The sequence below is a fragment of the Lytechinus variegatus genome, chromosome 4 (assembly GCF_018143015.1).
Source record: "Lytechinus variegatus isolate NC3 chromosome 4, Lvar_3.0, whole genome shotgun sequence".
NCBI classification, from domain to species: Eukaryota; Metazoa; Echinodermata; class Echinoidea; order Temnopleuroida; family Toxopneustidae; genus Lytechinus; species Lytechinus variegatus.
The window spans coordinates 15326041-15351792 of NC_054743.1; the positions used below are offsets into that span (position 1 = coordinate 15326041).

General features: G+C 35.4%; 1 protein-coding gene across 1 annotated transcript in view; it reads left to right on the forward strand.

Moving 5' to 3' along the window:
* Window positions 1-25752, forward strand: part of LOC121413480 (mannosyl-oligosaccharide 1,2-alpha-mannosidase IA-like) — a 68556-nt gene that overhangs the window by 5860 nt on the left and 36944 nt on the right. The window contains exons 3-4 of the mRNA XM_041606303.1: window positions 11970-12050; window positions 23883-23977. Of these exons, the coding sequence (XP_041462237.1) occupies window positions 11970-12050; window positions 23883-23977 (176 nt within the window). The remainder of the gene's footprint in view (window positions 1-11969; window positions 12051-23882; window positions 23978-25752) is intronic.

Genomic DNA, 25752 nt, shown 5'->3' on the forward strand with positions numbered 1-25752 from the left:
CATAGCCCATCATAAAAGATGGGCGATGCTAAAGACGATTTTTGGAAAGATCCTTTCTTGCAATCGGTCCCAGTTCTCCATGTAGGACAACTTTATTTAGAATTTTTAATTTTACAAACATGTATGTGTACATCCTGACTCCTGGTTGGTGAACCACCTTGTTCATTGACCAGTGTGATTCTAAAATGTGAGTTTTTATGGTGTACATGTCCTGTTCTTGATTGTGATAATTGGATTTGTTCAAAATGATGTTAAATCTTTATATTTTACTATAAAAGTATTGCAAGAATAGTGGTGCATTATCAGTTTATCTGCAGGAGAGCATTTCTTCTTCAGCTGCATTCTGAATATGATCAGTATTTTATACAGTGTGTAGTTTTTATGCAAGCTTATAAAGGATATTTAATGCTGCCAAATACATGTACAGTAACTTAATAACAAACACTGTACAAACAACTTTTATACATAGCAATAATTGTTCGTAAAGCATTCATAGAGGTACATGTATTTTTGAGTGACCGTAGCATTAACATACAAGTTCAATTCAGTTTTGTGACTTTGAACTTTTCAACACAATAATACATGTTTAAAGTATTACAGTTTGTAGTGTGTTGTTGAGTTATGTCAACAAAGAGACACCCACTTGTGATGGTCTGATATTGTGCAAGTGCAACCTTTGGTCAGTCTTCTCAGTTTTATTGAAATTAAAAGAGAGTTATTTAAAAAGAAATGATAGTACACATAGTTGATATATGAACGAACTGATAAAAAAAAAATAATGATAAACACATACTTTCAGTACACATGAAGGCATGATAGTCGTGTTGAGTACTTTAGATCTACATGTATGTAGGACTAAATTTCATTTTTTTTACGGAGAGTACATATATGTACATGTATGAATGCACATTTACCGTACATGAGGATTTGGGTATTGGAGTATCTTCATTTCATAATCATTGATCATCATCATTCATTATCATCATTGTAAATTTTACACATGTACAGTACATGTAGGTGATGGCACTTAAAGCAGAATACTGTAACATGCATATGATCTGAGTACATGTACATTTATGTTCCCTATCCAAGTATCCTTCCTCAGATTGGAAAGAAAGCTACAGTACATCCAATTTGCCTCGTAAAAGACAAATGATTAAAGTGTGTGATTGTCCCAACACCATCTGTACCATAAACTTATTTTGCTGAGATTATGTTCTTGCCTGGATATGATGATGCTAGGGATTCAATTACAAACTTTTCCAAAAAAAAGCTCTGAAAATATTTCATAGCTTATATTCAATTACTAGCCCACAGTATAAGGGGGAAAAAATGCATGAAGCATGTTTTTTTTTTTAGCATTGTCCTTTGAAGTTCTCAGTACCCATATACCCAGAACAAAAATAACTTTGATTGCCTGTTTTACAAGCACTTGTGCTCTCAGCTTGCCAGGAAAATTCTGTTTTTACATCACCCAGATGAGTTGAAATTCAATAATCTTGTAATATTCCCTCTTCTTCGCACTTGAAGCTCTGCCGTGCCCCGGTATCGTAATATGAGCAAAGTGTTGCTGCTAATCTGCGTAAAATTGTTAGGTAAATGCAGGCTAACGAGATTAGAGTGGGTTGTTATTGATTCAGGAGGATATTCTTCTTTTTGTTTTTGTTCATTGGTTGCTACTGTTCTTCCTCCTTTCTAATGGGGTATGCATGCCGTAGGGTACTGGAGCCAGGTCGGAGTGTGCATGCACGGTGTCTGAAGGTGTCGGTTAACGGTGCTGCATCAATGACGTTTTTTAGGAGGAAAGGGGATGGGGGTTGATGATTGATCCCTGCAGGATGTTGGCTTTTTATCTATTTTCATCTTTATTTGTAACTTGAGAACCTTTTATAATACTTTTTTTCTGGATGCCAATGCATAGTCATCTACATGTATAGCAGGAGGTGTGAAGTGTGACCTCCCCATCCCCTTCCCTTCTGAAAATAATAGGCCTAAACCGCCTAATGCTCTTTAATAACAATCTTCAGAGTGATGAACAACTACATGTAGGTTGTATTTGAGCATTGTTTGGTGTTTAATTGATTCATATCCATAAACATCTTACAAATATTTTGTTTTGAAATGTACATTTCGGCATATACGTGTAGGCCTACATAATACTTACAATGAATTTCAGATACATCGTACACTATTTAAAAACGTGTGAATTTGACACTGTTATTGAAATACATTGTACATTGTACAGAGAGGTTTTCACACTCGAGCAGCACACGCACCTCTCACACCCTTACAGCGCTGCCCTTGGACCTGTCCGCTGTCACTGCATGCAGATTATATTGTAGATTTACATGTACAGTATACAGTATGTGGGCCTACTACCGTACAGTCTAGCGTCACAAGCAATATCCACTCTGTGCAGTGATTAATACAGTCATTTGCAAAAGTGTTTCCTTGGCTCTGTTCATTCCACATGATTTTACCCCAGAAGCACAGTTTTCAAAGAAGCTGAGTTCAAGCCACATTTGTATTCAAGCAATTTCTTGTAAAATCTACATGTAAACATGGAATTGCTGAAGAGGGTTTGTTTTGTGGGTCAATTCTGCAGAACCAGGGGGCCGTTTCATAAAGCTGTTCATAAGTTAAGAGCGACTTTAAGAACGACTGGTGATCCCTTCGTACGCGCTTAACCATCGCCAATTCAATATACCATTTACCACAAGAAAGGATCACCAGTCGTTCTTAAAGTCGCTCTTAACTTACGAACAGCTTTATGAAACACCCACCTGATATACATTGTATGCTTTTAGATATGAGCAATAGAAATCCCAAATATGTTTGAGTTTTTATGATTATCATTATAGACCTGCTTCCAGTTCATGGTCCCTATTACAGACTTGTTTTAATATCAAGTGCACAATTTCTTAAACAAGTTTTCTATCAGCTTATCAAATTGAATGTTTACAGTAGCTTTGAACTGCACAAACTCAATTTCCAGTTTTATTGAACAGGCCCCTGATATGCATCATGCACTTTTATATGTCTAGACAATTCCTGGTTCAAAGTGTGTAGTGGGTGGGCTTGGAAATGGAATAATGCTTGAACACTGACCCTCCTCTACTCTGTTTGCAATGCATGTGTCATGATCTTAACTTGAACACAGCTCTAGTAATGTACAAGAACAAGTAATCATGTGATCGGGTTCAGTTGACTCTCTTCCTCGTTCCTGCTCTGTAGTAGCAGTAGGACAGGAAACTATGCGTAATTGGTTGTGGATGCCCCCTTCTATTTTCAGCATTGCGTGTGTCCTGAAGTGCACTATTAATGAAAAGGACATACAGTACAAATAAAGCTATAGTACACAAAGGTACAAGGCTATACAGTGTACAGTATGTAGGCTACCTTCATACAATTATGTACCTGTACGTGTAGGAGATCTGCAGAAAAGTCAGGAAGAATAGTCAAACTTTGGCAGGTGCGGATCCAAGAGGGTGGCTGGACTGGAGGTGCGGGCACATCCTGTAAAATTTGATATTTTAATGGTGCTTTCCATAGAATGCCTTCATTGCACACCCAGTAAAATGGGCAAGGACCTTTTTTCTTACTTTCTTTCTTATCTGTTTGCTTGTCAAATTTGGACGAGTTTGCACCCATAAAACTCTGACTGTGGATCTTTGCCTGCTATTCAAGTACACTTTATCACCTATTTATTACAGGACAAGTCCACCCCAACAAAAACTGGATTTGAATAAAAAGAGAAAAATTCAACAAGTATAACAATTTTCATCAAAATTGGATGTAAAATAAGAAAGTTATGGCATTTAAAAGTTTTCGCTTTCACAAAACAGTTATATGCACATCTCGGTCGGTATGCAAATGAAGAACTGATGATATCACTCACTCACTATTTCTTTTGTATTTTATTATATGGAATATGATTTTTTTTATTTTCTCATGATTGTTATGTGAAAGGAAGTTTCATTTCTCCCTGAACAGGTGGAATTCCATTATTTTAACATTTTGTGCTTAAGGCAATGAGGTCCGAATCGTTAAATTCGTAAAAATTGAAATATTGTACATGTATAATTCAAACAAAAAACAAAATAGAGTGACATCATCCACTCTCTCATTTGGATGTAACTGGCTCGTTCATATAATTATTTGGTTAAAAATAAGCGAAACTTTGAAATTTCACAACTTTCTTATTTTACATCCGATTTTGATGAAATTTTCAGCATTGGGCTTGTCTGATTTTTCTCTATTGTTTCAAATCAACACTTTTCTGAGGTGGACTTGATCTTTAAGATAGGATGAGCATTTTGCAGGACCAGCAACCACCCACCTACATGTACATGTACCTGTAATAAAAAAATGATAAATAATAATCAGTTTTTAGGGGGCTGGTTCGACATCACTTGACTGAGCTTGCGAAGAGAGTACCAGTGCAAGGGGGGGGGGGGGCAGATCACTGGAGCTGGTGGAGGCATCCCCTCCTATGCACAGCATGTAAACTTCAATCACAAGGCCTACATTTTGTTTCAAATAATGAAGCAAGATTTGATTTACAAGCTTGTGTGTAATTGTGTTTGATATCAAAGCAATCATGTAAAGTGGGTACTTTTACTTGATACTATTTCTATTTTAGTTATTCAGTATATTTATTTTCAGCTTTTGGAAGCTGCAAGTATTTTGATGTTCCAAGGCTTCATTGCTTCCTGATAGCTAATAAAGTTTTGTAGAAAAGTTTGTATCAATTTGCAGATTACCGGTACGTCAAGTGTATATTGCAGTTGTACATGTGTCTGTTCATGTAAACTTAAACAGTGTAATGAATACTCAGACAAACTTTTTTTTATTATAATAGGTCAGGACTGATCAGGAAGTGTTATTGTATATCTCTTCCTGTCTGTTCAAAGGTGTTTGGTGACCTCAGTCTGAGGTGGGTCTGTATGGGATGTGTGACGTGTTTACTGTGACATAGCATAGGCCTACGTGTACATGTATTTGCAGTTGTGTCCTTTGTGACCCCTTCATTGTTTTTATATAAACTTTGATACAATTTTTGAGTTCATTTTCAGAAAGCCCACACTATTATGTATTCACAGGTGAATGGTATGATCAGAATTTATCATTAACACATGATGCTGATACAAGGGAAACATAAATTAATTCCATATTAACATGTTCATATGATGTTTAATAGGTGATTCTCATGTTATCATTTCGATTTGGGTCCATTTAAGACCACTGCACATACTGCAACAGGTCTATGATTCAGTTTTGGAAGAAAAAATGGCATGTTTGAAAAACAAAACAAATTTATTTCTTTTGAGTTTCTCAATAATTGGAAAGATATCTACATGTATACTTATGAATCCTACTGATGATGATGATTCAGAATTTTGGATCATTGGATGTTGCTCCCTGTTCCAATTTACTTACATCAACACTCGGCGTTGCTTTACCAGCCCGAGTTTGCTCGATCTCGAGATTCAAGAAACCCCGTCTCCACCATCGCAGGAAGAGCGATTCCTGCTCGAGCGAGGCATCGATTAACTATGGTCTCACGCCATGAATGAAATAATCCTGAGTGCGTCTGCACCTGCGAATTAGCAGGATAATTCATAAAATAGTGCGATATTTTGCAAATAATCCCCAGTTGACTTGGGATTGCAATCTCGAGATCAATCCAGCGAATTGCATCTCCATTACAAAAAATCTCGAGATCGGGACAATTTGCCAGATCAGAAATAGCTCACTAATTTGAAAACTCAGGCTGGTACAGATGGCCCTAATGTATTCAAGTTGCTGTCCAAGGTATTAAAGGTGGTTGGGCAAGGTTTGTCTTGACACTTTTATAATAAGCCCATGAAAACCAAGCATAATGTACATAAAGATGGTAGGCCTACACTTCTGAACTGCATGTTTGCATTTTCCATTTTATTTTAGAAATTATGCAATCCATACAAGTTTAAAAATGCTCATTCTGAATATTTAATATTCATAATATTTATAAATCTGAATCTATCAGCTACTATAGGGTTGAATCTATATTATTTGACTTTTTGAAAAATATTGTCTTTCTGTATATTCAGGGAATAATCTTCCTTTGGCTCCATTGCGTAAGATTTACTGTTTTAGTAAACTATGCCATCCAATATCATCATACACATAGAACTGTCCTCTGTGATTTTGATTGGCTGTTGAGCATGGTTGCCATGGTAGTTAGCATTGAATGACAAAGTCACCATAATATACAACACAATCCAAACACAAATCACATTGCATTATGCTTGGAATTTTGTAACTTTGGTAAAGACTGCTACTAAAGAAGTCTTTGTATAGTAGATTTTCACATAAATGTATGACACTAATGACCAAAAATGCTATTTAATTTGGTTTAAAAAAAATAATTTTCTGATATTAAAATGGGAAATTATTATTAGTACCTTACATGTTTTCATGTACATGTACATATGTAGACTCATAGTATCCAAACACAAAGAAAATTGTATTGAGAGTGGGGATTGGAAGTCTATGATAGGAAGTAGGCCAACATGCTTGGCTAAGGTTGAACGCACTCTGTTGCCATGGTAACAAATAATAACTAACTGATTTTTTTGCTTTCTCAATCGTTATGAAATACTGAATAATTTTGGGGGAGTTTCCACTAAATTACTCATGGTAATAAAGCAGAACTGCCAACCAGTACGTTTTTGGCATATTTAGTACGTTCTTTAAAAAATATGCTTTTGAGAAAAATCATATGTCTCTGTCATTAAACTTACACAAAAATGGTTATTCGATCAATTTAATTTCAGGTAACTTGTTTTTTTTTCAATCATTTTGTTAAAACCAGGGTGAGATATACACATGTTTCAATTTTTTTTTCATCTGCAAGAGCAGTGCGCAATTTAGCTTGCATGCAGATTGAGCACCACGATGAGCGCGCGCTCCATGCAGTTTATTATGAAATACATTTGTTGGGGAAAAATACAGTTTTTTTTATCACAGAATACACTTTTTCATTCCCAGAGGTTAGCAGGTCTGTTAAGACATTTCGAGCTTGAAAAGTTTGTTCACAAGCAATTGATTAGGATATACATGTACATGTAAATTTACTAAACTTCGAAATTGTGTACAAGTTCTGAGTTAGAAATGCTCTTTAGAAATCTTTTGTAATGTGTACAAGAATATGCACATGTACTTCATCTCAATTTATAACATTTCTTTATACCAAGCAGACCACTTGTGACTTGCTTAGATGATTGACAGTGTTTCCTCTTCTATCCATTTTATTTTTTTGTTTGTGTAAGGAGGGGGGGGGGGCTTGTCAAATTAAAAAAAATAGTGGGAACCCCTCCCTCTTATAAATTAGGGATCTGCCCCTGACATTGAAAACAATCATGCTGAGCATATCTAGGGACAGTGATTTTCCGTTTCAAAAAATTGCCTTTTCCGTTTCAGAAAATCTCAAATTCCGTTTCAGCACGTCAGAAAACGGAAATTCCGTTTCCCCATTGACTTTGTACACACGGAAAAGTGACAATTCCGTTTCCAAATTGAATAGCAAAATGAACGTACACTCGCACTGGTCAAACTTTATATCTGCTACTGTACCAACAACACAATAGAATCCATTCTAATCGGATCTATGCGGGTGTAAATATTATTTTTACAAAGACATTTAGCATGCATACATCCTCACCTCTCACATCATTAGCATTATTTCACGGTGAAATGATTTTTCATCGATAATTTGGGGGGTTTTCTGACATCGTTATCATCAGTCAACGGCTTTTGCCAATCCGCCATCTTGGATTTTAAGACCACGATATCGTGCTGTTACATCTTCAAACGTAGAGGGCAGCAACACACGACCGTGCATAGTTGGAACAATATGTGTACAGTGCAGTGAAGCCCAACCCGGCCGGCGCGGCTGGCCGGGTACGGGCGTGGGGTACTGTACAATCGAGTGTGCTGATGTCGGGTGCAGTCATTATTTGTGAATTGTCATGATTGTAGCGAAGTGAGATCGTGTTTTCTGGGGTTTTGTGGCCATCTAATATACTCATTTTGTTGTGATTTTGGAGTAATTTCTGTTGCTATTCTGTGTATTTTGAGGGAAAATGCATTTTCCGTGATTTTCCGTTTGAAATGCCACTTTCCGTTTCAAAAAGCATTTTCCGTGAATTCCGTCCGTTTTCCGCGATCGCGGAAAATCACTGTCCCTACATATCCACTGACTCATCCTCTAATGTGGTCAGGAAATCAACCTATAGTTTCATTATCATTTCATAATGACATGGAAATGGACCTCCATGGAAGATACTGATATCATTAATAATACTTCCTCTACTCTATTTTAACTATCAGATTTTCAATCTTTGTCTGAAATGAATTGACTCTTAAAGAAAATATGGTTGATGATGTTCATACATGCTCTCCAAGATATTGAAACACTGTAATGACTGTCTCATCTACATGGTATACATGACTACATGTACTATACAGTATGACATTTCAGCACTGTGACATTACGTTTCAAAAATTGATATTGATGTGTCAATGTACTGTATATTGATACATCATGTGCATCTACTCTCAGCCAGGGGAAGGGGGAAAGGGGTTTCTAATTACCGTAATAGTCTTGGCTATTGCTTTCCGAGCTCGACATGAAATGGTGAATGCCTTTTTTATGTAGATGTTTTCAAAAATCTTGATTAGGCAGTGCCATGGTTGAGTGGTGTGCGGTGCCTGCACACACATTTGAAGGTATCAGGTTCAAAACCTGGACAGGGCACTCTAGTCTGTACCCCCTACCCCTGAGCAATGCTTTGTATAAACAGGGATATGCATATCCCCGGTATAAATATTGCTCTTTAATGTCTCTCTGATGGTGACATCAGATACATAATCATGTTGATATTGGATAGGCCCATACTGTGTAGCCTATACCTTTGTAAAATCTCCTTCCCAAAAACACACACTTGATTTGAGGAGGAAAAATGTTTGCTTGAATGCAAACCTCGATTCACTCCACCCCCACTCCAGTCTCTACTCTCGTTTCCTCCATCCATCTGTAACACCTTTCATCCATGCACCATCCATCCCCTTCTTCAGTCTCAAAGCTGAAGAAAAGAGATATTGCTGAAAATCAATATGTAGCACTTGCCCAAGTCATTGATGCATACAGCCCAGCTCCCATCTAAGCTCATAATAAGTCTATATGGAGTCGAAATTTAATTACTATAAACCATCTTCCACATCCTTGCACTTCATTTTTTTTCAGATTCAGAGTTTGTACAGTGTATGTACTGTATGTGTTATGGGTAAAAATGTCACGTGTACATGTAGCATAACAGCTTGTACATGTACTGTATTTTATACTGTACAGTGCAAGTCCATCATTGAGCTGGTCTATTATTCCCTACAATTTCTGTTCGTAATAGGTATTTCATGAAAACTTGAATATCAAGTGAAGAATTGAGAGCGGTGTTGGCTTAGTCGGTAACGCGTCTGCCCGTTGAACCAAAGATCGTGGGTTCGAGTCCACCCCGGGCAGATGACTGAAGCCAGTGCGTTGTGTGTAAACGTCTCTCCCATGTTTAAATGGAAAACACTCTGTCCCTCGGATAGGACGTTAAATGGAGGCCCCGTGTAGAGGAGAGTCACCACCTTTGCATGTTAAGAACCCACTGCACTATTCGTATACATGTAAGGGTAGGGGGAAACCCCGGTGTAGTGGTCCACCTGCATTCCCCCAATCAGTTACATGTATATCGGGAGGACAGACCTGCAGGTCATAGTGATTCAGTTCGCTTTTTGCCTCCCAGGCACAGGTGATGCCAAACAAATAATAATAAAAGCATAGACAATATGTGGATGAACAGGAACATATCCTGAAATGGAAGAATAAACTCTGGCTATTTTTCCTGCTGTTTTTTTGTTGATTCCAACTTTAATACCATTGATTTGTATATTTGTAAAGACCTTACATGGGTTATTTTTCAATTTTTAGGGGATATTTTGAAATGTTTCAAAAAGGTTATTATTAATGCCTCTCATCTCCATGTATTTTATGTTGCTGTTCTGTACATGTATTTTGGTTATGGCTGTACCTTTGAATCATATTGCAGTGATCGGGAACTGGAAACTGTCTTTTGAAAAATGAAAATTGTACTGACAAGTTGACATTATTAGAAGTTCGAAAATGAATTGTAACAGTTACCATGGTAAAAAAAGAAATGGGGTCAGAACACAAGTTTCAATTTCAAATTTTTTTCTAGGATGTGATGATTATTATAAAGTATGTTTGTAATATTTTGAAATACATCTTGTAGCAAGTAGCATTGCACAAGGGCATTTGTAAGAATTACATACACATGTACACAAACAAGATACATTACATACTGTATGTACAGTACAGTGTACATTTGTTGAAAACTTGAAATTGGCCAAGACATATTAGGGGTTGAATTAAGCTGGTGCACAAACAAAATGATATTATGCATGACATGTAGGCCTATTTCTTTTATAGTTATTTGTTTGGTGTCAGTCACCTGTAACTGGGATGCACATAGCAAACTGAATCACTGTGACCTGCAGGTCTCTCCTCCCGATATAACTGGTTGGGGGCAGTGCAGGTGGACCACTACACAGGGAATTCCCCCAACTCTTATACGATTAGTACAGTGGGTTCTTTACTTGCACAAGGTGGTGACTCTCCTCTACACGGGGCCTCTATTTAACGTCCTATCCGAGGGGACAGAGTGTTTTCCACAGTACTGTAGCATAGCCTACATGTACGTCTATGGAACAAGGGAAAGATATTTACACACAATGCACTTCTTCAGTCATCCGCCCCAGGGTAGACTCGAACCCAAAATCTTTGGTTCGACAGGCAGAGCTTTATCAACTGAGCCAACTTCGCTCTCAAAAAGTTGGATCCTATTGATAAACCATCCGCATATTATCTCAAAACCATTCATGACCGGTATATACATGTAGGTACATGTATACTGTACTTTTGAGCCCTCATCAACAGCCATTTCTTGTGTACATTGGAAGTTGCTGTCAAATAGAAATTAAAAACACCTGAGGTAGTCAAAAGGAACAAATGAAACAAGAAAGATCAGAGACGAACTCCTCAGGATATTGCCTTTTGTGTTTATCAGAGGCCTTAGCAAACAAAAGAACAAAATTCCTTTCATGACACACAAGTACTTCATCTACATTTGCTCAACCTACCCCTTGTTACATGCACACGTTGATGAACTGTAATACAACGTTGACAATACTGTCTGCTCCAATATCTACCCATCTGCCTGTTAGGACTTCATTACAGTATCTTGTGCTCATTAGGTTGGTTTCCCATACCGATCCTACACAACCGGTCTCAAATTGACCCAGTACAACGTCTCTTCAGTTAAGCCTTTTCTACGAATCATCATGTGAGGAAAATGGCATTAAATGGCATTGTATGAGAGGCACCATTGAAATGAAATAACTTGCATACTGTATGTATTGTTGTGTTTGTTTGAATGAGCTCATTGAACATTGATCAGTGATGTAGACATGTTCATATAGATTACAGATGCTTCAAACAATGCAGTTGTTCATTAATGATGAGTAAAAAGAAAATCCTGTTTCATTTTTTGTGATGAATTACATGAAACTTACATTACAATGAATTCATGAATAAATAATGATATATAATAATGCAACTTAGAGCACTTACATGTATAAATTTAACCTACATTTACAGGCTTTACAATGTTCTAAAGTTAAAATTATCATACTGTGTCATGCCATGTGTTCTAAAAAAAATTATATTGTATCATTTATCAACAGATGTTTTGCCTCTGTGCCATCTTTTACAATTGTTTAGAAATGTATACGAGTAGATTTATTTTCACTGTACTATTAATTTTCATTTTTAGTAATTTATTTTTTCCTACCTTTTCTTACAGACAAGCGATGTATCTGTATTTGAAACCAATATTCGATTCGTTGGAGGATTATTATCTATCTACGCTCTCACACACGATGAGGTAAGCAATGATAACTAATACAGGTACATGTACAGTGTGCCTCTGTGGCTAAAAAAAGCAAGAGGGGGGGGGGGGGGGTCTAGACAGTTGCTCATCTTTGGAAACTTAGGGTTTCCCCAGTCTTCACTGACAACTTAATTTGGTAATCTGCATAGGTTTTATAAAGGCCAAAGCAGTTCCAGTAGTCACTGAGTTAAAATTGCAAAGATCCTACATGTATAATATGCAGAGAAAAAGAAAATAGGTGCAGCCTTACATACATACGTGTTAAGTTAGTATTTATATTATGGTTTCTGTAACATTTAAAATGTCTTGGGATTTTTCACAAAAAAATCATTGTGAATTGGCACATTTTTTTGAAATTTGCTCTTCAAGATCTTGGATTATAAAAGAAAGTTTTTATAGAATCCTAATATTCGGGAAAGACTTTCACAAATGAAAACAAATCCACAAACTTATATTAGGTATCAGTTGAGAGTTTTCAATTTACAAAAGCAAGTATATATAGATTTTTCTGCATTTCTTTCTTTCCTTTGCATTTCTATAAAAAGTCATATTATACCCCCTCTCACATTGAGCTACTTGCCGTTTTGTAGCCCTTTTGAAAAAATGCTAGAAATGGTAAGTTTTATTTAAAGTTCTCCATGAGGATTATTACCTGCTCTTGGAACTGCTACAAAACTCATTTTACGTAGCTTGATTTACTGTGTTTTACTAGTCTGCTGTGCAAACCCTTCACTCGAGTTAAGGGTCTGAATGTGCAGACTACAGGTACTGTACTCATACCTTGTGTACTGAATGCCCTCTCGCTCAGAATTAAAACAGCAAGTTTATGTGTGTGCTAGTCTTTGTGTGGAGACACACTTGCTGATCAAAGTTTCAATCAGGGTCTGTGCCTGCAGACTATTGTTTTACTGGGATTACACTTCAGAAAAATGCCTAAATTCAGATATTTTCATATTTGCTGCCATAGAAGACACTTTAAATGCAGGAAAGGAGTCATTCTAGATGATTTTTATCCAGCCTATCCTTTAACCTATTTGCAACATTTATGTAGAAGTTTCACTTGCTTTCTTTTGAGAGTTGAGACTTTGACTTGTTTGTGAAATGAATCCTCTTGTGCTTCTTTCAGCTCTTACCCCAAGGTTGGGTCTTGTTTCTCCCATTGGAGTTCATTCAAGCTATTACCCAAATCACTTGATGCATACAAATGCATTCAAACTTTTAATTTTTATTAGAAGTTAATGTGACAAAATGCAAATAATAGAACTTTACAGCACACATTAGAAAAATCAGTGCCTCATCATTAAAGAGTTACAATTGATTAAAATCAAGCACTAATTCAAGGTTGATCTGAGTTGTTCACAAAAAGACTTGTGATCAATCGCAATTTTGTGAATAATTAAATCGCTTACAAAGTTTTTTTTTTACATGTAAGATGTTAAGATTAAACAATGGAAGTATCATCTCAAAAATTGGAATATCATTTTTTTTAAATCTCAAGTCATTGTAGTCTTTAAATATGCAAACAATATTACATAGTGATCTTGATTGCATTCAAGCAACAATAATTTTACTGTAGTTAAAAATCCTTAAACCTAGGCTAGTTGCATAAGCATTTTTTTTCATCTGGCATGAAGATTCTTGTCTTTCGAGAAACAAGTTGTGTTGAAAATAGAATCGGACCAGAAATTAATTTCTTGGTATGGTAGGAAATGTGTAGTACATGTAATGTAAGTGATTACACATATGGAAAGAAAATGACATCTTTCAAAACCCCAAGTTGTGTTTAAAAATGGAATCGGAACAAAAGAGACCATGCTGGTACATGTAGGAAACGTTTATTCATTTATTCAAACTGCAATAGTATGTATTTGATAGTTTTCTCTATTGGTACTCACATGGACTAGAAGAGCTCAATATTTGACCAATTTATCTTCACAATAAAAAAAAACAGTGTTGAGCAAACTACATTTGAACAAAATAAAATTGCAAGCCTGCAACCAAATCTGTCAATTTTATGCAAAAGTCATCAAATTGGCAATGGTTTCAAAATTCACGGGATGTTGTCTGTATATCCTGTCATCAAGCCTTCTTAATGGCCAATGTAGGATCTTATATGTCCATGGTTCATAAGTAATGGTGAGTTACATTCAGGATTGGTGCTATGGGGGGCAGGAGGCTATTTTTAGATGTATATTTGTTTTCAAGTGACTGAAAAATGTTAATGCCAAGGAAAAAAAAGAGGAGATAGGAGGGAAAATGAAGAGTAAAAGTGATGGTCAGGTCATTCGATGTGCAGTTCGAACTAAAATAATCCTATTTCATTATTTAGAAAAATAGTGACAATCTCTATATCCTCTTTCCATCCCCCAACATGATTCCTGGGTGCTTCCCCTTCCCCCTTGGTCCATCCACAATACCTGAATTGTAGCAACTGCCTTGATGAATTTTATCAATTATTTCAGACTAAAAAGTGACAGATAACCTCACTAGATTTCATATTTAATTTAAAAGATTACACTATTTTTAACTTGCAGAATATCAGTTCAGCTCATTTATTTATTCATTTCTAAAAAAAAAGGCATTGAGTACAGATATATACATAGAAAAAAAAACACATTCAAATATATACATCAGTATTTAAAAAATGTAAACATGCAAAATACTACTAAAATAAATACAATGATATTCATGCATAATTAGGCCTGTGTATACAGTAATAATATGAGAAACGAAAAGGAGTACTTAAAATAAAGCCAAAAGTGGCCTTGTGAGTTAAAGTCTCCTAAGAATAATAAATGCTATTTTGGAGGCTACTTAGTATATACAATAATCAAAGCATGTATGACAACTTAGGTTACAAAAGTAAGTGGATTAAGAAACGGACATACGGTATAAAATAAGAAAAAAAAAATTATGGCAAATCGTCTAGAATATTGTAACATAGCTGCAAAATTAGGAATATTTAGAATAAAAGTATTGTTTTAATTTTCTTTTAAAGAGGGAAAGAGACTTGCATGTGCGAACAAATTTCGGAATAGAATTCCAGATTGTTGGGAAGCTGAAACGTATAGCTTTTTGTACATAAGATTTTCCTACTTTCCATAAATGAATCAAATTGCATATACGTGTAGTGTGACAATGTACAACATTATTGATACAAAACATTTTACTGATCTTATTTGGTAATAATTTTTTAAAGTAGAAAAACCCCAATATTGCAACTTGATATTGATAAAGGTGGAAAATATTTAAAGTATTAAGTTTACGGAATAAAGGAGTTGAGGGTGAAAGGTAATGACTGTTGGTGCATATACGAACTGCTCTCTTTTGTAATTTAAAGAGTTTATCTAATTTAGATTAACTGCAATTACCCCAAACAGCAATACAATAAAGAATGTGTGATAATATTAATGAAGTGTAAATAGAGAGTAATGCAGGTTTAGGAAGAAAACTTCTTAATTTATACATAATTCCAGTGATAGAATATGATGCAGTTTGTAATGAAACAGAGAGAGAGAGAGATAAAATCATTATTAAAAGTGATCATGCTATAACTGACAGGCCTTGAAAACCCCAGTCCTATGAGCACACACGCAGACTGAGGACCTTCCAGATTTGTTCAGATTTATATTAATTATTAAACAATTCCGTGTTTGGAGCATGCTGAATGCAATAAGACATCTTGTGCAAATATGTACATATTGCATGGCTGTGGCATGAGTTGACATGGATTTGATCAATATTTTAGAATATTAAAATTTATTTTGTAAATGATTGATGAAAAGACTAATCATAGTACAATATGTTGAACTTGTCACTTTGGTAAAGGATATAACCTCAGTAATTGATTAGGATGGGTTTTTCTTTTGTAAATTTATTTTTAATGTATTTTTCAATTGATACAGCACTCTTTAATAATTTTTAGCACCTGTATGTAAATGTCCAGTAACTCCAGTCTTATTGAATTTACATGTATCTTGTAGTTAAACTTTCATGAGTCCAAGTGTTAATGAACTTGTGACCTTATTGGTCAGTTTACCTGAGAGATAATTCTGTATTTGCCTCATTTCCTTTTTTATGTTTCCTGACCATTAGACATTTACACAGATGAAATCACCCAGGCTCATTATATATGAAATCAGAATAAACATATTTCCCATATTCTTTGAAGGAGCAGGGTGCAACTAACATGTACATGTACATGTAGTACATGTATCACTGCACGATTTGCAGAAAACATGCTGGCTTCATTTCTTTTCAATGTCTTTCCCCATCTTTGGAACACATTTCTTCCAACTCTTTGAAACATTTCCTTTTTGAGATTTATTCAAAAACATATATGGAAACATGTAACCATTAATTTCAACTTGTTATGTACCAAGCACTGCTATTGCTCCTTTATGTAGCAAATCAATAAGTACTATCTTTCTGAGCTAATAAATTCATAGGATTCTGAATTCATCAAAGAGTCAAAGAACATTAATTTCAGGAAATTAACACTTCTTAACTTATTTCTTTTTTAATATTGTGCTTTTATTTCCCTTTGACACGAGATACTAAAGGAAGTACATGTTTGTGTATACTTTTTCATATTAAAGAAAACAAAGCAAAGATGGTTTTAGTCATAACAGGAAAGCATGGCTTCTGTTCACTTCCCATTACCACTATTGGATGCTGATACTCTCTACGGCCCATTGACATTGGCTTTGCTTCTAGGTAACAGACAATTCAGTGATTGGAAATGTCAGTTTTGAAGTCACTTCCAATCCTGCCTGTCTTCAACCAATCCATATTGCTCCTGATTAATTATTAAGGGTTTATTTTTTGAAAGCTCTTGGGGAAAGGCCTCCTCGGTGCAAGTATAACTCATGAGCAATCTGTGCTATGGGGAAAAAGACAGTGCCAAAATGAACCGAGAAATAGGCCGTGGTACATGTATATCTTGAAAACCAACATCCAGGCTGCATGTCACAAAGCTTATAGCTTGTGTATAGTTTTGGTAAATCCACCAAAATGCACCAATCACTATTCCAATTCATTGCTAGCTAATATGAATGGATATGCCCTATAACAGTTATGATGTGGAGGATATGAAATGAAAATGTGTTTTACAGGATAAATTTTGCGATTTTACATGGAAATTTAACTTGATCGGGTCACCCGATCAAATTAAAATATCTGTGTGTTTTTGTCTTTCTATTAAATCCTATTCCAAATCATGGAATGGGCTGAAACTTTCAAGATATGTTCTTTGTAACTTTTGGATATCTAATCACTAAATTTATAAGATAAGTGCTTGAATGCCCATTTTTTAAATTTAAAACAAGCATCGCCGAGAGAGGGCGCTATATATCCAAGATTTGAATATTTGAAATTTTCTCAGAGAAGTGCAGTTGGAAAAATATCTAACAGTCTCTACGCTTCAGTAAGACTGTCATATTAGATGATATTCGATTATCAATCACATTATTGACCCTTTACCAAAGCTATACACAGGCTTTAACAACTGATTGTAATTTGATTTTTTATGATTAATTATTGAGTATCAGTCGTGCAAAAATCAGTTGTGCAATCGCTCACTAAAGCTGTTTGTTATAGAGCTCGGGTCGATTTCACCATGCCCTACTCTATATGTAATATTGAATTATTTAAAAGATTTTCTGGTCTGAATGTTCAACAAACCATGCAGTAGTTTTCTCTGAAAGCATAAAATTAAACTCCAACTTGATAAATAATATGGTTTATTTCTATTTTGGATGATGATTCCCCATTTGCTAATAGCAGATACATGTATTAAAGTGTATACACCAATCAAAGCTTTTCTAAACATAGTCGTTGATGTACAGGTTCTTGTAGTGTAAACAGGGTGTTACTGTTATGGATGATGGCGGTACAGATATGGGTTAAACTAGCACCTCGTGATAGTTTGACAAATGACCTGTATAGAGTTTATGAGATACGTCTCCTGTTTTTCATTTGCTCATATCAGCGTTGTTGTAAACAGACCAATTTTACCGGAGAGATGTGATATGATACCAGTTCAAATTGAAATATTGCTTGGCTGAATTGAAAATCAAATTGGAAATTTCCATCAATCTAAACATTTTTAACTTTTTCTTCCTTTTTTTAGCATTGAATTTGAAAGAAAGAAACAAGTTTGTTATTGATCGATATTTGCTTCACAAATTCTCGTTCATTTGAGCAAAGTCCATATTTTATACTTTGAAAAATGATATTGCACATTAATATGACAAATATGACAGTTTTAAAATGCCTATCATGTACAGTATGAAATAAAGGAATATGCACATGGATATTTCATCAAGACACTTCCACAAAAGAAAGTGCATGGAAAGAATAACATGATATTGGTTTGCTTGACAACAGTAAGCCTGGCAACGTTATGATGTCAGAAGATAAATATGATATTTTGGTGGAAAGTGAGTCAATCTATCATGTATATGTTTCAGCTGGCTTGCCTGAATAAATATTGAAGCTGACTGCTAAAGCACCTCCCTTATGATGAAGATGTGTGCAGAGAGATTGAGAAAGAAAGAGAGAGAGTATAGGAGGAAGTGCATTTGTGTGGTGGAGGTAGTAACACAAAAATGTGATAGCTTTTGCAACTTCTCGTTTTCATCTCACTCTCATTGTTTGCTTGCCATCTCTCTTTCCTTCTTGCTCTTTCTCTTTGTTCCTCTCTGTCTTTCTTAGTCTCTCCATCTCTGTGCCTATCTCTCATGCTCATCTCGCATGTTCTTGCCGTCCGTTCAAGTCTTTCTCTCTCGTAGTTTTCTTGGAAGTGCTTGAAATCACCTTAACTATCTATGCTAGAAATTTTTAAACAGAACATTTATTTTTACTGGTGGGTACATTAGCAATGGCTCTATAATTTTCATGATTTTTTTTTAATAACTTAAAAAACAATATGTACATAAATGATTGAAGTGGTAATTTAAGCAGCAAGGCTGATTTCAAATGTTTATGAATATCTACCACTGAAAGTAACCATACAATTGTAAAACATACAGTGATATCCAATTACCATAGCTATTAACCTCTATAAACGGCATCTGATCCTTTCTAGAATTTTGTTAATCAGGCGTGTAAAATTATTGTGGTGGAGACGAGACAAGAGACTGGCGTGGTTGCGGTAGCTAAAAGTGGAATAGTGTAAGGTGGTTCTCAGTCATGCAGAACATTGCTTCAACTTTAACTTGGTCAGAATACATTTTCCATTTACTGCATGAATGGGTTTATCTTTATTTACTGGGAAAAAAAGCATTGGAACAGTATGCATATTCTGTCCACTTAGAGCTTTGCCCCCTCCCCCCTTTGGGAGGCACAATTAAAAATTTGTAATGTAAAAATGCCGTTAAAACAGAAGTGTGCCCCTCCCCCTTTTGAAAGTGAAGACCTTTTTTTTCTTTTCTTTTCAAATTTTTTGTGTGGACGAAATGTTTATGTGCCCCCGCTTTTGGAAAAATCTTGGATCTGCCCCTGGCTTTGATTACTAGTATTTTCTAATTTATACAACACAGTACATGTAGGTGTAGGTATGTTGGCCTATGTAGACCTTCTGCTCTTCTGCGCTTACAATACCACTATACATGAACATGCACGTGTACGTGTTGTTTGTATTGATTTTCTTTTACCCCTTTGTCCGTAATAAATATTTCTTGTGAAAATTGTACATGTCAGTGAGAGTTGCCAATCTTGCCATCATATGATACTCAAATCTGTCTTTAGATAAGATAGTTTATTCATAAAAAACTAGACAGAGGTCCATGTGGAAATAATTCATATGTAATATGGTCAATAAAAAAGTACAAAAAAGGCAAAATAGCATAAACTGAAATGAATTAGTTTGCAAATATGCTAAATTTTGCAAAAAGTAATCTACGATTTTGGATATGATATTGGGATTTATAATAATGAGTTAACATCTGCATAAGATAGCATGTAGAAAAAGATGGCTCTGCGGAAATTGATTTGTTTGAAGAGTCTGCTATGTGTCTATATCTCCTCCCTTCCCCCTCTCTTTGTCTGTCTGCCTGCCCCCTCCCACCCCCCATCCCCGCTCCCCCCCTCTATCTGCTACTCTCAGACACTCTGCATCGTTCTCTTTCTACAAGAAGTTCATTTAATTCCATGTACATGTGCAATGTATATTGATGATGTTGGATAGCACAGTACATCATACACTTTTATTACACTTTCAAGTACATGATTCATGTTCAATCTATTACATGTACATGTACCTGAAGTGTCCTTCCTTATTGATGAACAAATAGAAATATACATGGAGAATTGGTATTGGAATTTCAAAGGTCATATTGACTACCATATTTCTTTTAATACCGATGTTTGCCCTCAAAGTGTTGGACTGATTTTGTGCTTTGTCAAACTCAATAAAGTAGTTTGGGACAAAAGCCACTACTGTTTAGATTAAACACAAACTTATTGTGATGAGATTTGTCAGGAATGGGTTTGGTTCTGTATGTACCCAGTTAATGGGATTTTTAAAAGGCAATGTTTGAACCATTATGACTGTTTGTCACAAAGAGTTACTGATGTCAATGGCATCTATGAAAAAATGAGGCCTTTGATCTGAGTACATTGCACAATCATACTTTTGTGATCACACTTGCAAGTCAACTTTATGTTCCTACAAGGAAATAGAACGTGAACACATTAGACAGTGAAGATGGGAAAAAGCATAAAAGTGTGATGAGAACATTGCAGATGCAAATTGTTATGTTCGCTTCATACTCCCTAGTTTCATTTCCACTACGTTTCTTCAGGAAGATATGAGAGTATGAACATCTCAGACAGAAAATGTGGAAAAGGTAGGCAGTTTTATGAGAACACTGCAAAGGCAAATGGTTGTGTCCACACTTGCGAGTTGCCGTTTCGTTTGGAAGATACTGGAGTATGAACACTTCAGGTGGAGAAGGAGAGGTAGGTGGTTTGATGAGAAGCCTTACAAGATGTCACTCCACGCTAGGAGGACTCTTCAGGAGAATCCATAGAGAAGTTGGTTGCCTATCAAGCTACATGGTGTCTGGAAGGCATTGCCTCTTAATCAATGTCTCTGGTTTCAAGGAGGAGGCCTTGAGAGTCCACTCTGAGAGATGACCTCCCCAGACAAAAACCCTGTCACTCATGGGCCTCACTAGTTTGTCCTCGCTCGAGGAGAGTGGTCTGAATATGCAGACTATCTGGAACCTGATATTGAAATGACTTGTTGTATTTGTGCTAGTCTTGTATCAAGACCCGGTTGTAGATCAAAGTTTGAATCAAGGTCTGTGCCTGCAGATCATTAGGGTCTGACAGAACTTTAATGGTCTTTACATGTGACAGTGCATTTTTAGAATTTAAACATCAGGGCCCTGTTTCATAAAACTTGTTATGATAGCAAGTTTGCAGTAACAGTTTAAAGCTACTGAAATCACTACATTTGATTGGCGAATGATTACTTATTTCATTTGTTATTATAACAAGTCTTTATACAATGGGACCCATGGCTCTTTCACGTGGGAAGTGACTTTTTTAAATTATTTATCTACTGCTGCTTGACACCAAATAAGGAATACGTAAAAACTGAGGATTACAGTTATGAAAGATTTAATCAAACCTTTTCAACATTTCTTTTGATTTCTTTGACAATGATTGTACAAGAAAATATACATAGATGTGGATTATGGATAACAAAATATAACTTAACTTAACGGTAATCGTTGATGTGAGCCCCCATCATCCTATCTGGTCTGACATGCCCCACTCGGCCCTGGTGGTCGGTCCAGTTCCTGGCCTCCGCAGCTTGCGATGTCTCTTCCACTCGGCCTCCGCAGACTGTGTTACCCCTCGATGAGTAGCCCCCAGATAAGAGAGATGTGGCTTCAACGAATTAGTGGACGAGATCGAGCCCCCAATGATGACATGAATTTTGACCAGTCATGTCGGTGGAGAACCGGCGGCAGCTGGGGTCGTTATCTCGTCACCGACGTAGTCCCTCAGTTTTAACTTAGACTGCCTACACGAACATCTGTAGTCTATTCTGGCTTAGGTGGTTCTCCCTGAATTACAGAAATTAACCTCCTAATATACCCTACCGTTACTAGGACTAACTGCAAAATTTCTATAAAGTAATCCAAGGAATTTCGAAAACAGATGAGTGCATAAAGCAGCACATCCTTATTAATAAAAGACACTTCCTGTGCATCTGTACATCTATACATTCATCAATCATAGATAACTGTATTAACTATTTATGACACCTGTATGAAGATGCTTAGCTAGTACGAAATATTTCTAACACTCGAACAAAATATGGCATCCACCTGATCTTGTACTCAAGGGGGGGTATCAATCGTTTCTAATGCTCGCTTTTTAAGTATTCAAAACACATGTACCTGCTTGTCTATACGGTAAGCCTTCTCTAACCTGGACCAAGTAAATATTTTAAACACATATTTGAACTCTTCAAATGTATAATTCAATTTCTTTCCTGACAGGCTCTATTCTGCAATATGGCAATTATTACTTTACAATCAATGAGAACTATCATGGTAACATTGGTTAACATCCAATCAAAACCAAGTAATCCATATGAACTGAGCACAAATTTGTAAGTTACATTGTAAGTTTGTATCACAGACCCAGGCCCTATGCAGTGTTTATATTTTTAAGAAGGATTATGTTGGTAATCGAAAATTGCAAAAAATGGGCATGGTTAAAACTGGTTCTATATAATTAATACTTTATTTGAAATCTCAACAAAAGTCAGAACTTTCTTATTTCCATGTGGTAGATGTGAAGATATGACAGTTTATAAAGTATGAGTACCAGGAAAAACTGCAGGATAATTTATGATGATGATCTCTATGGAACAATACAGATCACGAAAACAAAATTATTCAACTAATTTTGTTTATGAAGTACCTTGTTTTGTAACAGACAAAATGCAGGTACATACAAGTATGTATGTGTACTTTATGCTAGAATACATTGTGTCCATTGTTCCATTCTATTTCCTCCGATTCTGATAACTTGATTTAATTAGAATAGATGAATCAGCTCATTTTTCCATCATTACCCCGTCTTTCTCTTGCTAGAAAAGCAATTTTCTTGCTACAATCTGCAAGATTGCGTGCCCTGCCTCTGTCAAGGTCAGTGCGTACCCACTGATAGTATCATTATAGTTTGCTAGCAATCATGGTATCCTGAAACACTTGATTATTGGGTGAAGGTGCTGCTAGAGGGAACCTTGATGAAATCATTGGCTATGGGAACAGTTGAATATCCTGGAAGCCTGGCTAAAGGCATGCATAATTGTGAGTTCTTGTGGTTAAATATGCTTGCGTAGACGAGAGGCAATCAATAAAAAACATGCGTGGATAAACTCCTCCGGACATAGACCTACCTTGAAGACTATCCAGAATGTACTATCTATGCAGTAGCACCCTGCATCTTTGTAGCCATTCCTGAGAAGTTTAAAGTAATTTTTTTTAATCTAAGATTAGATCAGAATTATGGTTTATAATGACATTTAGGGAAAATTGCAATTACTTTCAAGTGATTTTTGTCTGACTCAAATTCTCAAAATGGGTCAGCTACATGTATGAGGGGAAAAAAAATTTGTTTAAAAATGTTATTTATTTTTGTAATTTCTTAAATTTTGAGATATGTACCTTTCATGAAATTGCCAATTGTGTTATATTCTATTTTGCAAATCTTGCTGTGATTTTTTTTGCATTACATACTCTATGAATACAATATTTATGTTTTCATTATATATACTTTTCTTTTAACTTGTTTATTTAGGTATACAAAGAGAAAGCTATTCAGATCGCGGATAAACTATTACCTGCCTTTAACACACCAACAGGAATACCATTTGGACTTGTCAACCTAAAAACGTGAGTATACATGTAACCCCAGTAAAGAATTCTTTGTACAAAGGTATAGACATTGAAAATGCTGTTTTAAATTTTCTAAAATGCTGTATATGTACCTTACAGAAGTCAACTATAATAAGTTATTGAATATTAAAAAAACTTTGTTCACTTGTCTAAACTGTTTAAAATTTTACTGTTAAGTTCATACATAGTGAACAACTTTGTAAATAGTTGTATGAAAATGGTTTAACAGCATCTGAGAAATCTATTGTAAAACAACTTGTATTATGCTTCCATTCTCATTATTGTGGGATGGTTTAAAAATGTCTATTAATTAGGCTTCTATCACCAAAATTAAAAACATTTGTTTAGGTATACAGAATTTTCATTCATTCAATACCCTTTGTAGTGAAATCAAGGATCACTCAATTTAGAGTGAGTTTAGAATGAATGTGCATATTCTTCACAAGATTTCACTTTTAAAAAGGTAAAATTGGCTCAACAAGTGAAAGCAACTCTTAATGTAGTGAGATTCATTCACTATACTGAGGAGTTAATTATTTCCTTGATTTTATATTTTTACCAGACTTATAAGTGACAGTATTCCAATGCCTTGATGAGGCAACAATTTTTTTTTACAAATGTACACTGGTGAATGGCCAGTTCTTATGTTAGTTTCTCATGAAACTAGGTTCTTCATATATTTACTTTCTCTATAAAAAAGACAATTCTTGTGATATACTGTAATGTAGTGTTTTGTAGTTTTAACATGCTATCAGGGATGCAGAATCCCCCCCCCCAGCAAGTTTAAAATTACTGGAAAAGATAATATAAGAATAACAAAAGTACGCCAGCCCCCCCCCCCTACCAGATTGATTGGGACATTTTTTCAAGGCATGCTACTCTTTGAAAAAACATTTATAATTGAAAGATATTGGGGGTCATATTCCTGTTCAAACAATGTTGATAGAAATATTTCACTTATTTTCCAAAATGTCACGTTTGATTTAGAAAAGAAAAACAATAATAACTTTTTTTTAAAAGCTGATTGGCATGTAACCAAATACCTAATTTAGAAACTAACAAAGCATTTTTGCTGGATGGTGTTTGGGTATTTGTATATTTCTACCTTTGTAACAGAAAGGAATGCCTGTGTCTCAACTTATTTCATTCAATCTATTATTAAGTTAAAATGTGGTGTAGATTTCATGGAATCTGGTCTAGGCTTCCAGTCAAAGCCTGATATCAATACAGACAGACACGTGTTTGTACACACTGGCTCTGTAACTCCATACTCACACCGTATCAACTATCATACCCGAATATTAATCTCGGCAAAAATATACTCTCAGATTTTGCAGCAGCAGCCATATTATTTGAGCAAATATTCACAGGTAAACACAAGACTAAAGTCCTGTGTCACATGTTTTTGGAAGGCAGAGATATGATGTATTATACTTTATTTGACTTTATTTGTAGAACTACTAAAAGGAAATAACAAAGGTAGTACATGTATTTGCATTTAAATCAGGGAGCTGAAATATTTGCCTGTAAAGCATACAAACTGGTGTTATTTTACATTTATAGCAGCGATCTTTGAAATAGAAATGAGAATTTTATTGGCTAGACATTAAATAGATGTTTAATTATCTTCGTAAAAATTTCAATGATCATATTTTTACTGTTATATCTGCCTCAATTTGTTTTTCTTGTGATACTGCTTTTTCTGATCTTTTATACATTTATGAAAGAAAATTTCATATAAATATTTCCAGTATCTTAAATTACTAATATAT